The following is an 11,317-nucleotide window of genomic DNA, read 5'->3' as shown; positions in this document are numbered from 1 at the left end:
GAGGGCGCGGTTTTCCTGTATAGTAAGTTGTTGAAGGTCCGGCACGCCCTAGGGCACAGCGGTGTGGGAATAATAATGTTATTGGCTTATTTCGTTGCCTGTCCAAGGGTGAAGGAAATCTGGCCTGTAATGTCTAGGCAAACCCCTTCGCCTTTTACTCTCTATCTTTACCCTTCTCGACATCTTAATGGGCCTATGGACGAGAGTAGTTCCGCAAGAACGGCTTGTGCGGGCTTTGTGGACTTCAGGCGGCGCTTCCTGTTGATATCCCGGCTATGGCGGACCTGAAGCAGACTTTCCGCCATGACAGTTTGATGCGTGGAAGAAGGCACGCCAAGCTGTATGAGGTCAGGGCCAAATAAATCATTTGGTTGATCTACAGGTAGTCAGCTAGTTTGGAAAACCTAGCTTGTTCATCTCAACAATGCTCCGACACCTTACACAACCGAGCTTTCAAACCAGGGTAATCGTGGCGCCATGATCCACGCTGAACGCTTCACATGAAATGCTGGGACCGCACCTCAGCCAGGCTCGCTCCAGATCTTGAACGTTGAGAGTGCACTCGCAGTGCACTTCGCTGCACGGTCCAAGTTATCTGAACAGCTCAACGATCCCGTGTCGCGTATATGTACCGGACGTACGGTCATATCTGAGTAACAACGCCGTCATCTGATAGCTATCTGGGCCTTGATACGTTTCGGAGTGGTGGGGCAGAATGTAACAGTCTTCCAGTACACCGCTGGCGAGGAAGGCGGGTATGTCGATGTCCAGGTAAAAGTTGACATCTACCCACCTCTCCAGCCCACCGATAAGAAAAGAGCTGAATTCACCGCAAAAACCAGTTCGAGCGAGCAAGATGGGGTACAAGAAACCTCTCGGGCGAACAAAGCCACCACTGACGGCACCGGTGGTATCTAGACCTGCCGGCGTGATTTCAGCTTCAAGGATGTTGACCAGAAGAGATTCGTCGTCTCCGTAGTCGGTGTAGCGTATCTCTCCGTCGATAGACGCCCATGACCATGTGGGAGGACGATACGCACTTGATCTGGTATGACTGGTTTGTTTAGTGGCAGTCCAGGCAAGCTCCCATCCCAAGGATTGTCTCCATAAACCAGCTAGGTATTCGTCCTGCAGAGTAAGGCGAGCGCCTTTTGCCAGCGCCGAAATGGCATTCAGCTTGTCCGTGGCATGGCTCAGCTGGGTGCGGGAGTATGTCTCGATAAGCCGCTTCCAGGCGCGATAGCCATCGAACTTTGGAAGGGGGGATTGCTGCCACTTCGGTGGAAACTCTTCGTCAAGGATATTGATATTCTTGCCCTCCTTTGGGAGCTCCAGCCTATTGCGACGCATAGTAGCCGGCAAACCTGTTGGGAAGGCCTCGCAGGCCTGCAGCTCGAGACACTCCCAGTACAGCTGATCGGAGCCAAAATGGATGATCCTGGGAGACAGACAGCGTTCCTGCAAGACCCAGCCTCGCGTGTTGAGCACAGCGTTGGAAACCCCGTCTACCCACGTGTCCCGATTGGCCACCACGTACGTCGACGAAGGGCAATCACTCCAGTTTGTCGCGACAATGGCGGGCCGCACACTCCGGGGATCTCGGTCAAAGAAGAGCCCTCCGGTGCTATCCGACGACGCGGTTGCAGCAATGTTGAACAGCCCGTTTTGGTAGACCTGGCCCATGGCTGATGATTCCGCGAGCCAGTCCCCGGGGGAGTCCTGGATAATGCAGAGCGAGTCAATCCAGAGATAGCGGAGGCCAAGCCGTCTCGCAACACTTATCGCGTCCTGGAATGTTTTTGGGAGCGTCGATACGGGCAAACGAGCGAGAAACTCCCCCAGCGTATTGCAAGTCAGCTTCACGGTGGCGGCCGTGCCCCAGCAGTAGCTGAGAGTTCCATATGCGCCTAGTGGAGTGGTTCGACTGGTTTCGATGAGATGTAGGTTCGGCGAGACCCGTGATCCAAGATCGATCAGGCGTGTCGGGTACCAGCGGGGCGAGTTTTTGGCTGCGGCACATCTTGCATGGGATTTGTTGCATTCCGAAATCCATTCCGTCACTTGTATCCAGCCCTTTTTCGAGAGGGTGTGGCCGGCGGGTTCCTTGAGTTCCAGCGAGCCCGCCCATTCTGGTCATGAATATGGCTGTTAGCGAGTAGTTCCCGACCTGTCTGTCAGTTCAACCAGGTCCTCATACCTGAAACGCGGAGCGCCGTAATCGCATTCCACAGCTGCCGAAGCACATAAGGGACATGTAAAAAGGAGCGTAGTATCGGTTCTCGCCGTCGGCCGTGCACACAAACGTGTAGTGTGTGAAAGTTGCGTTGACAACACGCGCCTGAAGTGCTGTGCCATCCGCATCCGCCTCGGACAATAAAAACTTGAGAAGCAGTATGCATACGTAACATCCTCCCTCCTCCGAGGCTTGCAAACTTTGAGGCGAGAGGTGGTGAGTGAATGATTCGGAGACGAAGTAGCTCGATGGAGACGTCTCTGTGGCTAGTTCTACGCGTGCCATACCATGGGGGCTAGTGCCGGCGCGAAACATTCGAAGACAGACGTCACATAGAGCCGACATTGCGTTCATTAGGTAAGGTAGGTAGGTAGTTTTCGCTGCTGGGCGTGAGTAGGTTCAATCTGCTGACTGCTCGAGGCTGCCTCACGGACCTTCAGGTACTGTACCTATCTTAGCTTGGGCGCTGAGGCCGCCCATCATGGTCATGCATGCAGTGTCACACAGAGCCTCAAGCCTCTCGAGATCTCAGGCAGCAAGCTCAGATCCCTCACGTGAATTCTGTTTTTCCGCAAGCTGCGATTGGTGCAACATTCTTGTCGGCACGTGGCGAACCAAGCTGCGAGCAGTTCTATGCTCAGCCATGGCGCCGCGTCGCACAAAATCAACGCGAACGGAGGCTCAATCGCTTTTGTGGACGACAACACAGCCTGGGTTGTCGGCCCAACAGCAGAGGCGAACCGCGCAGGCATCCAGGCCATCATAGACAGTGCCCTGGATTGGGAAAGACGAAGCGGCGCCCAGTTCGAGGGCGAAAAGACAGCCATTGTACACTTCACGAGATCTTCAGAAACGCCGTTCATAGTCAAAGGGGACGCGGTCAAACCAAAGGAAAGTGCGAAGATTCTGGGGGTCATCATGGACTGCGAACTCCGCCACAAGCAACACTTGCCAGGACGGCAGCCAAGGGTCTCACGGCCGCCCTGGCCCTGAGGAGGCTGAAGATGCTTTCCCCGCAAATTGCAAGACAACCGTTTGTGGCGACAGTGGCCCCTGTTATGGACTACGCTGCCAGCGTCTGGATGCATGCCTGCGGGGAGAGGGCACTGAGCTGGCTGAACAGGGCGCAGAAGATCGGGGCCCTGGCCATCACGGGAGCCTGCCGAACCGTGGCAGCGGCCGTGGCAGAAGTCGAAGCGAGCATTCTCCCTATACGAGAACGACATGCCCGGGCGGCAGCCAGGCTATGGATCAACATCCACACACTGCCCGAGACTGATCCTCTCGCCTCAAGGAAGATCCGAACAACAGTGCAATTCGTCTCACCACTTCAGAAGATTGCCTGTGCGGTGGAAGGAGTAAAAGTCGACCAAATGGAGAAAATCCAGGAATACACCGTTACACCCTGGGAACCTCACCTGCAGCCGACGCTCGAAACCGATCGAGGGAAGGCGGCCGAGATGGCCAGCAAAGCTACGGGCATCGTGGTTGCAACCAGCTCGTCGGTGAAGAAAGATATTGTCGGTATGGGCGGCATCGCTCGAGACACTCTCTTCAACAGGACCAGCGAGCCTGTAACAAGCTATGCTGTGACTCTTGGGAGGAGGGAGGAACACAACCCCTACACAGCAGGGCTAGCGGCCATCTCAATGGCCTTGGAGAATTTACCGGCCAGCGTCTGCCACAGAAACATCACCATCATCACCAGGAGCCAGTGGGCGCTAGCAGCAATCAGACGACCACGGTACAGTCCGGCCAAGGCATTATACGGCAGATATATAAGTTGGTTAGACTACATCAACAAAGAGGGAACTCAGTCGACTTCCTGTAGATACCAGCGGAAGCCAACTTCGCGTTGGGATCGGAGGCCAAGGTGGCAGCGCAAAGGGCCACAAGGCAAGGAAGTACACCCAACATCCAAATGGCCCAGGCCAAGTCCACCGCAAATCAGCCTGGCATTGGCCAAACAACGACAGGGGAGAGCTCTTCCTGAAGGCGTGGGCAAGTTCTCAAAGGCTATGGACGTGGCACTTGTCGGAACGAAGCCGCCTTGATGGCTGCATTCAACGGACCTCGGTGGTTGATTGGTGCCAGCACCGCAACCCCTCTTCCTTACATACTTAGTCCTCTCCCATGCCCATCAACAGCATGGTCAATCAATCACTTTGACCACCTTAAAAATTCAATCCATTGCTTTGACTGGGAATAGCTTCTTCCAGCGCATATCTCAGCGGTCGTCGCCCTGCAGGTTCCAACAGCACTACCTGGCAAGCACACTCACGATCTCTATGATCAGCTGAAGCGAAGAGAGGCCTGTATCTTGGCACAACTCCGAACCGGAATGGCGAGGCTGAACGGCTTTCTGAGCAGGATTGGAGCAGTCGAGTCCGACCTTTGTCCCTGCGGCCGAGCGAGGGAAACAGTGGAACATTTTCTGTTGCGATGCGTGAGATGGGCAGCACTGAGGGAAGACATGCTGCAGTGCACAGTGGCAAGACGAGGGAGCCTCTCGTTCTACCTGGGAGGGAAAGCGGCATCCGACCCAAAGGAGTGGTCGCCAGACATGAAAGCAGTCCGGGCAACCATCAAATACGCAATGGCGACGGGGAGATTGGATGTGGACGACGAGCAAAGACAAAGACTGAATCAGTCACAGTTAAGGAACTCCACTAACACCGCACAGCCTTAACCAGCGGATCCCGCTTTAGCTGCTGAATCAAGGTCCTTGGCATGGAGGCCCGGTGCACCGCATAAGGCTGTAGACTTCCTTCAAGACAGTGGTCATGCCTGAGGCTTCCTGTTCATCAAGGAGTTCGGCCCTTTCGGCAAGTTGCAAAGCCGTAACCCCTCCTCACCTCGTGCTCTGTCGCGTCCTTACAGCAGCCGGTGGAGTTGCCTCCTTGCAAACGAACGAGATGTCGACCCTCAGTCTCTTCCCCTCACAGAGAAGATGACTCCAGGCCATCAGCTGTTCCTTTACGACTCCCCAATCTCCACGACTCCCCAATCGATGTCTAGTTCGTCGAAACGCTTTGTTAGGTCTCGTTCGGAGCGGTCGGTGACGGATACAACAACGTTCGTCTCGTCTGGTTCGTAGCACTTATATCGCGGCGTCTTTTTCGTCAAAAGCTGCTGTAGCATCGACTTCAAAGTCTGGTCCCAAAACGCACCAGCCGCTAGCACAAGGTTCTCTTCCGTATCATTTGTAAGCTTTGAGAGTCTTCCTTTCTTCAACAACAGCTTCCACTCAATAGAGTAATGGATGCATGTGGGCGGAGATTCGTCGTATGGCAGGTTTGGGTCCCAGTCGACCAACTTGAGGAGTGGTAGTCCGGGCCTGGGTCTCTGTGGCTGACTCGGGTAGGCCGGGCTCGTGCCGCGGTTGTCAAACACACCCGCATCAGGGGTCAGGTAATCGAGATCATCCTCGTTATACCACTGGCTAACATCAATATCCAGGTCTACTATAGCGTAACTCTTGAGGCGGCACACATGCGAATCCTTGTGCCGACGAGACTGAAGCTGGCCAGAGACGGCTGCGTCAGATCGACGTTTTAGCCGAAGAATAGCCGCCCTGGACTCAGCTGCTCGACCCCACATTCGAACTTCATCGCCCATCACGGTGTTCTGGTCTCCCAATTTGCCATACATTCCTGACGCTTTAGTAACTGCTATTCTTACTCCGACCGGGAATACAGAGGTCACGGTACCACGATATGGCGGTTACACCATTCCCGCGACCGTTCTGAACTTCTCTTCCACGACATCCGTCCCCAACCCAAAGCCTCGATCAGTAGCCGCCACACTTTACCAGCCGTCCGGCACGACTAACGATTTAACTGCGATTTTATGTCGCTTCGTCCGCACCGACGACTAGCAAAGCCACGAGATAGACATTAAGGTTGTGGGCAGAGGCCGGCCCGCTGATCATCGGAGAGTCATCCGGGCCCAGAGACGCTAGCAGAAGACACTGGCATCAGCTATTTCTTCCCAAATGTAATGCCACTCATCGTCCCATTGAGGACTCCGATCTGCATGCCTCCATTCTGGCTTCCAAAGTTGTTGACCACCTGAGCCTGGTCTTTCCGGGCATTCGCAGCTGCGGTATGGATACCTGAGAGTAGTTCGTCGAGCAATGTGCGCGATTCCCTTAAAACAGTCTGCTCGACAGCTACCTGGCTGATCGCACTAGCTCGGTCGGCTTCCGTCTCGTCCTGCGCTTGTTTAGCGAGGCAAAGTGCTCCGAGCTTGGCATTTGCCTCAGCCAGCTGCTTGTCTGTCGCTGTAATGGACTTTGCGATTTCGGCCTCCTTCCGTGATATCTTCGTCATCACCTCTTTGGTTATTTGCGTCTGTTGAAGGGAGCTATGTCTATCTACAGTTAGTGCCTGGCTATGACGAATTTGAGGGGTCAGACTCACAAGGTCGCGATGCAGACGACTGAACTGAGAGTGATCTTGCAGTGGTGGAGCTGCTCCGACATGGACTTTACGTAGCCCTGTTTGAAGAAGCCAACCATTGTGCGATCCCGCAAAGAGAGCTTCCCATCCTCGCTGTGCCGGGTCCAGCGACTGAGGGCGGTCCTGAACCTGTCGCATGACTCTGCGCATGAGGCAGTCGCAGCTTTCGACTGGCTGACCACAGTCTCACCAAGGGATCTCCATTGCTCATCGGATACAGTGTGAAGTGAAGCAAGGGCCTGGTCCACGGAGAGCAGATCATTCCTGAGTGACTTGAGGGTTTCGGGCGCGTCGACGATCTTCTGGATGTCCTCCGAGAGAAGGCGTATACAGTGTACTGTCGGAGCAGTAATGCCCACGATCGCAGCTGTAATGCTCAACGGGTCCATCGTGAACGTTTCAACAATTGGGGAGGGCTATAGGCGTTCGTCGTCTCCTAGACTGTCGATTGCGGTCTGAGTTTCTTGCGGCTGAGCCATGTGATCACGTGCAATTGGGCCGCAACCGTTGGGCCGCTTCATCCAGGCCTTCGGAAGCCGCCCATGGCCTGCGCTGAAACTGTTGGAGCACATGGTGAAATCCACTGTTGTTCATGAGGGATCGCCAACAATGGCACAAATGGTGTCCACGTCTTTCGGACCCAGGAACCAGGGTTTCCAGGTGGGGCCGAATTATGGGTCAATCAACACGGAATTCCACCTGCCGCCAGGTAAAGATAGGGCCGTCCCCCGGTATGGTCGACCCCGCTGACGTCGTCAGAACGACCCGAATCACCGCCCGCCCCCTTTGCGATTATCCCCTTCTCCCGCGATCCCGATTTTGTCAACCGTGGAGACATTCTCGACCAGATCGACCAGCGATGTTCCGAGCCGGCCGCCCGCGTGGCTCTCGTAGGCCTTGGTGGTGTCGGCAAATCACAACTGGCCATCGAATATGCTCACCGGATTGCCGCGGGGCAGCCTGACACGTGGGTGTTCTGGGTCCATGCGGGTACGCAGGCGCGCGTCGAAGAGGGCTTCAGGACGATTGCCGACGCCGTCAAGTTGCCCGGCCGGAACCAACCCAAGGCCAACATCCGGCAGCTGGTGTACGGCTGGCTTTGCAATGAGCGGAACGGTAGATGGATCTTGGTCCTCGACAGTGCTGACGACGCCGGTGTACTCTACGGCCCGACGGGCGACGATATATGCAACGACCGACCATTTGCAACGTACCTACCACAGAGCCAAAACGGATCAGTTATGATCACAACACGCGATAAAGACCTGGCTTTCAGGCTGACCGGGCGCCGACACAACATGATCGAAGTTGGACCGATGGCGCAGATTGACGCCCTCACGCTCCTAGAGAAGAAGCTGGGATTGTTCCCGGATACAGATGTGGCGGCCGATCTCGTACAGGCGCTCGACCTTGTTCCGCTGGCCATCAGCCAGGCCGCCGCCTATATACAGGCGAGGGCGCCGCTAAGCTCACCGGAGAAGTACCTTGCTGAGCTCCGGGAGGGTGAGCGTAAAAGGAGCAGGCTTTTAGAGCACGATGCTGGGGACCTACGGCGGGACGGAGGTGCGTCAAACGCGATTCTTACGACATGGCAGATATCCTTCAAGCATGTTCGGTCCAAGCGGCGGTCTGCGGCGGATCTCTTATCGCTTATGAGCTTTTTTGACCGACAAGGTATTCCTATATGGGTTCTAAGTCGATATGGGTTTTTCACCCGGCCCACGAGGGCGCGGTTTTCCTGTATAGCAAGTTGTTGAAGGTCCGGCAAGCCCAAGGGCACAGCGGTGTAGGAATAATATATGGGTTCTAAGACCTTCTAGAAACGCCAAAGAGGCGATGCAAGCAAAAGGTTTCGACAAGGCCGGTGACGGGGTTTCGAACGACGACTGTAGTGCCACAGACAGTTACATAGATGATGGCACAGATAACGATATAGACGGCGGATTCGAAGACGATATTGCGATGCTAAGGGACTACTGTCTTATCGCCGTGGACGAAGCAGGAGACGAGTTTGAGATGCACGGGCTCGTACAGCTATCGACGAGGAGGTGGCTAGAAGCATTTGGGCAGCAGGAGACGTTCAAGCAGCAATACATCGAACGGATGGCAGCGTCATTCCCAACAGGGGAGTACGAGAACTGGGCGACGTGTCGGGGTCTCTTCGCACACGTCCAAGTAGTCCTTGGTTACCGGCCGAGTGGAGAGATGATTGAAACATGGGCGGAGCTTTTGTATAACGGCGGATGGTATGCGTGGTCACAAGGGAGATACGATATAGCAGAGCCGATGCTACGCAAGGCGGAGGAGGCTTGTGGGAAGATGCTGGGAAAAGAGAGTTTAGCGACTCTATCATGCATGTCGATGTTTGCGAGAGTCCTTAACGCCCAAGGCCGGTGGGAGGAGGCCGAGAAGCGTTTTGTGCAGGTGATGGAGACTTTCAAGACCGAGTTTGGGGTCGACCACCCGTGTACACTGGGTATCATGGGCGACTTGGCGGCAACGTTTTTGTATCAGGACAGGTTGGAGGAGGCCAAAAAGCTGCTAGAACAGGTACTGGAGGCGAGCCGGATCAAGCTAGGGGTCGACCACCTAGACACGTTGAAGAGTATGGCCAACCTGGCGACTATATACGGGAAACAGTACCGGTGGGAGGAGGCCGAGAAGTTGGAGGTGCAAGTGCTGGAGGCGAGCAAGATCAAGCTCGGAGTCGACCATCCGGACACACTGAGGAGCATGGCCAACTTGGCGTCAACATTCTTGAAGCAGGGCCGGTGGGAGGATGCCGAGACGCTCTTTGTGCCGGTGATGGAGACTTTTAAGGCCAAGCTCGGGGCCGACCACCCAGACACGCTGACGAGCATGGCCAACTTGGCGTTTATTTGGAAAGATCAAGGCCGAGACACAGATGCATTAGCATTGATGGAGGCCTGTGCCAAGGCTCAGCAGCGAGTCCTTGGCCCAGACCATCGAGACACGCGATCGTCCTCAGCCATCGTAGCCAAGTGGCGCAGCTAGATGTTCTCCGTTTCCGGAAAGATGTTTGTCACCACTGATGCAGATGTGATTTCCATCCTTGACTGCTTGCTCAGGTCTGTTGGCGCCGAAAACGGCTAGCGGGTTTTGTGCCGCGATGTCGCGGCTGCAGCTAGTTCGTAGCCTACTGGTCGATTTACAAAGATGCGTTGCTGCGCACTGTGTAAGCAACAACCAGCCTGAGAATTGGCCTGTGCGGACAATTTTTCTACGTAAAAGATCTGGACCCTGTTATCGGTCTCTACCTCAGGACAGGCATAGCGAAGCTCAACGCTACCTGCATCGCATCGAAGCAGCACCATCAGACCAGTGCGCGTGCGGGAAAGCGAGAGAGACAGTGGACCACTTTAAATGCAAGCAATGGGACGAACATCGTACGGAGATGCTCCAATGTACAGCTGTCACAGGGGCAAGCTCTCCTTCTACTTAGGAGGAAAGTCGCCCTCGGATGACAAGAACTGGTCCCCGAACATGCAAGCGGTGCGGGCGACTATACGGTTTGCCATCGCCACAGGCTGTCTAGGTGCAAGTCATCCAGACGACGGACACATCCTGACCCACCATCATTACCGACCAACCCCAGCCACCTCGCGACTCGCCGAGTAAGCACGCTTCAACTGCCGAGGATAGGACGTTGAACACTTGGAAAATGGCCTTCAAGCCGGCTTACCTTTGATACTACTAACCCACGAGCATCCGCAGAAAAGAGAGCAGAGAAGTAAGGTGTAACGGGCTTGGCCCGTAAAGGCCTCGGCAAACTCTCGGCCAAGAATCGAGATTCGGTGGACTTCTATCTTGTTCGATATCGGCGCACAGGCCAAGGATGTGGAGGATAAGACGGCAGGTATCTTGCATAGTGTTTCACTCTTTTTCTTCTTCTCTCTCCATTCGAGACAAACTCGTAGAGTCGTCACCAGCTAGTTGCAATATACTCCTGGGACCGTTACATAAGGAAATAGGCCAAGAATGAATGGGCTTGGGGCTGCTTCGCTGGGCGGTATAAGGGACCCGGGTTCTTCTAGGAGAAGGGATACGGGGGTATAAATGCCGAGAAATATCAACAACTTATACTTCCACTTGTACAGCAGTTCTGGGAGTCTCACGGCTGCGAATTTGTCTTTCAACAAGACAATGCTGTGCTCATAGAGCTCTCTCAACCTGTTGGAAAGCCAACAGCCACGAATGTGCCGCACCGTAGTGGTTGGGTACCAAAAGGATGGGCAACCACACAATTGATGATCGATGTTCCTGTCTGTGTTCTTTCAGAAGTTCCCTGCCTGTTCCTGATCCTGAGAATCCTGGTGCCAAGCCATTGGTCACCCCTGAACTGCCCTCTCTGACCACCTGCCAAATCCAACACACCCCCTCAGCCGAGCCAGCGCGATGTCTGCGCTGGGGAGGCTGGAATAACCACTTCGAATGCCCTCCACTGCTTCTATCCCTCTGCTTCCAAGTCCTCTTTCTCTTCCCTTTCCCTGCGCTCTGCGAGCCTCTCGCTCACGTCGACCAGGCCTATCTGCTCCCTGAATCTGACAAACTGCTCCTGAGCAAGTGCCTTCGTTAGGCCATCTGCCATCATCTCTGCGCTCTT

The 11,317-nt window shown here is 54.9% G+C and overlaps 4 protein-coding genes across 4 annotated transcripts; 1 reads left to right on the top strand and 3 right to left on the bottom strand.

Moving 5' to 3' along the window:
- Positions 1-641: 641 nt before the first annotated feature.
- N657DRAFT_693470 (HET-domain-containing protein) lies at positions 642-2,710 on the bottom strand (the record flags this gene model as incomplete). Its single annotated transcript, XM_062797221.1, has 2 exons — positions 2,198-2,710; positions 642-2,129 (listed from the first exon to the last, which is right to left on the bottom strand). Coding segments are annotated over exons 1-2 (1,698 nt in total), but the record flags the coding sequence as incomplete, so codon positions are not given.
- Positions 2,711-5,084: 2,374 nt separating this feature from the next.
- Positions 5,085-5,320, bottom strand: N657DRAFT_532497 (uncharacterized protein; the record flags this gene model as incomplete). Its single annotated transcript, XM_062787740.1, has 2 exons — positions 5,085-5,207; positions 5,231-5,320. Coding segments are annotated over 2 exons (213 nt in total), but the record flags the coding sequence as incomplete, so codon positions are not given.
- Positions 5,321-5,725: 405 nt separating this feature from the next.
- N657DRAFT_674661 (uncharacterized protein) lies at positions 5,726-7,296 on the bottom strand. The gene is made up of 2 exons (XM_062795768.1): positions 6,655-7,296; positions 5,726-6,604 (listed from the first exon to the last, which is right to left on the bottom strand). The coding sequence occupies exons 1-2, from the start codon at positions 7,080-7,082 to the stop codon at positions 6,214-6,216; spliced, it is 819 nt and encodes a 272-aa protein (XP_062643615.1). The 5' UTR covers positions 7,083-7,296; the 3' UTR covers positions 5,726-6,213.
- N657DRAFT_603916 (TPR-like protein) lies at positions 7,288-9,708 on the top strand (the record flags this gene model as incomplete). Its single annotated transcript, XM_062790158.1, has 4 exons — positions 7,288-7,402; positions 7,453-8,087; positions 8,187-8,442; positions 8,594-9,708. The coding sequence occupies exons 1-4, from the start codon at positions 7,303-7,305 to the stop codon at positions 9,706-9,708; spliced, it is 2,106 nt and encodes a 701-aa protein (XP_062643614.1). The 5' UTR covers positions 7,288-7,302.
- Between the last annotated feature and the right edge of the window lie 1,609 nt (positions 9,709-11,317).

This window comes from Parathielavia appendiculata, assembly GCF_033297405.1.
Source record: "Parathielavia appendiculata strain CBS 731.68 unplaced genomic scaffold N657scaffold_22, whole genome shotgun sequence".
NCBI classification, from domain to species: domain Eukaryota; kingdom Fungi; phylum Ascomycota; class Sordariomycetes; order Sordariales; family Chaetomiaceae; genus Parathielavia; species Parathielavia appendiculata.
Note: the sequence above shows the minus strand (reverse complement) of the source record. Positions and strands in the feature narration are given on the sequence as shown.

Excerpts from the sequence above, each read along its gene's own strand:
- N657DRAFT_674661 (XM_062795768.1), bottom strand. The coding sequence starts at position 7,082 with ATGGACCCGTTGAGCATTACAGCTGCGATCGTGGGCATTACTGCTCCG. Across the intron at positions 6,605-6,654 it reads GTCGTCTGCATCGCGACCTT|ACATAGCTCCCTTCAACAGA; the intron begins GTGAGTCTGACC and ends AACTGTAGATAG.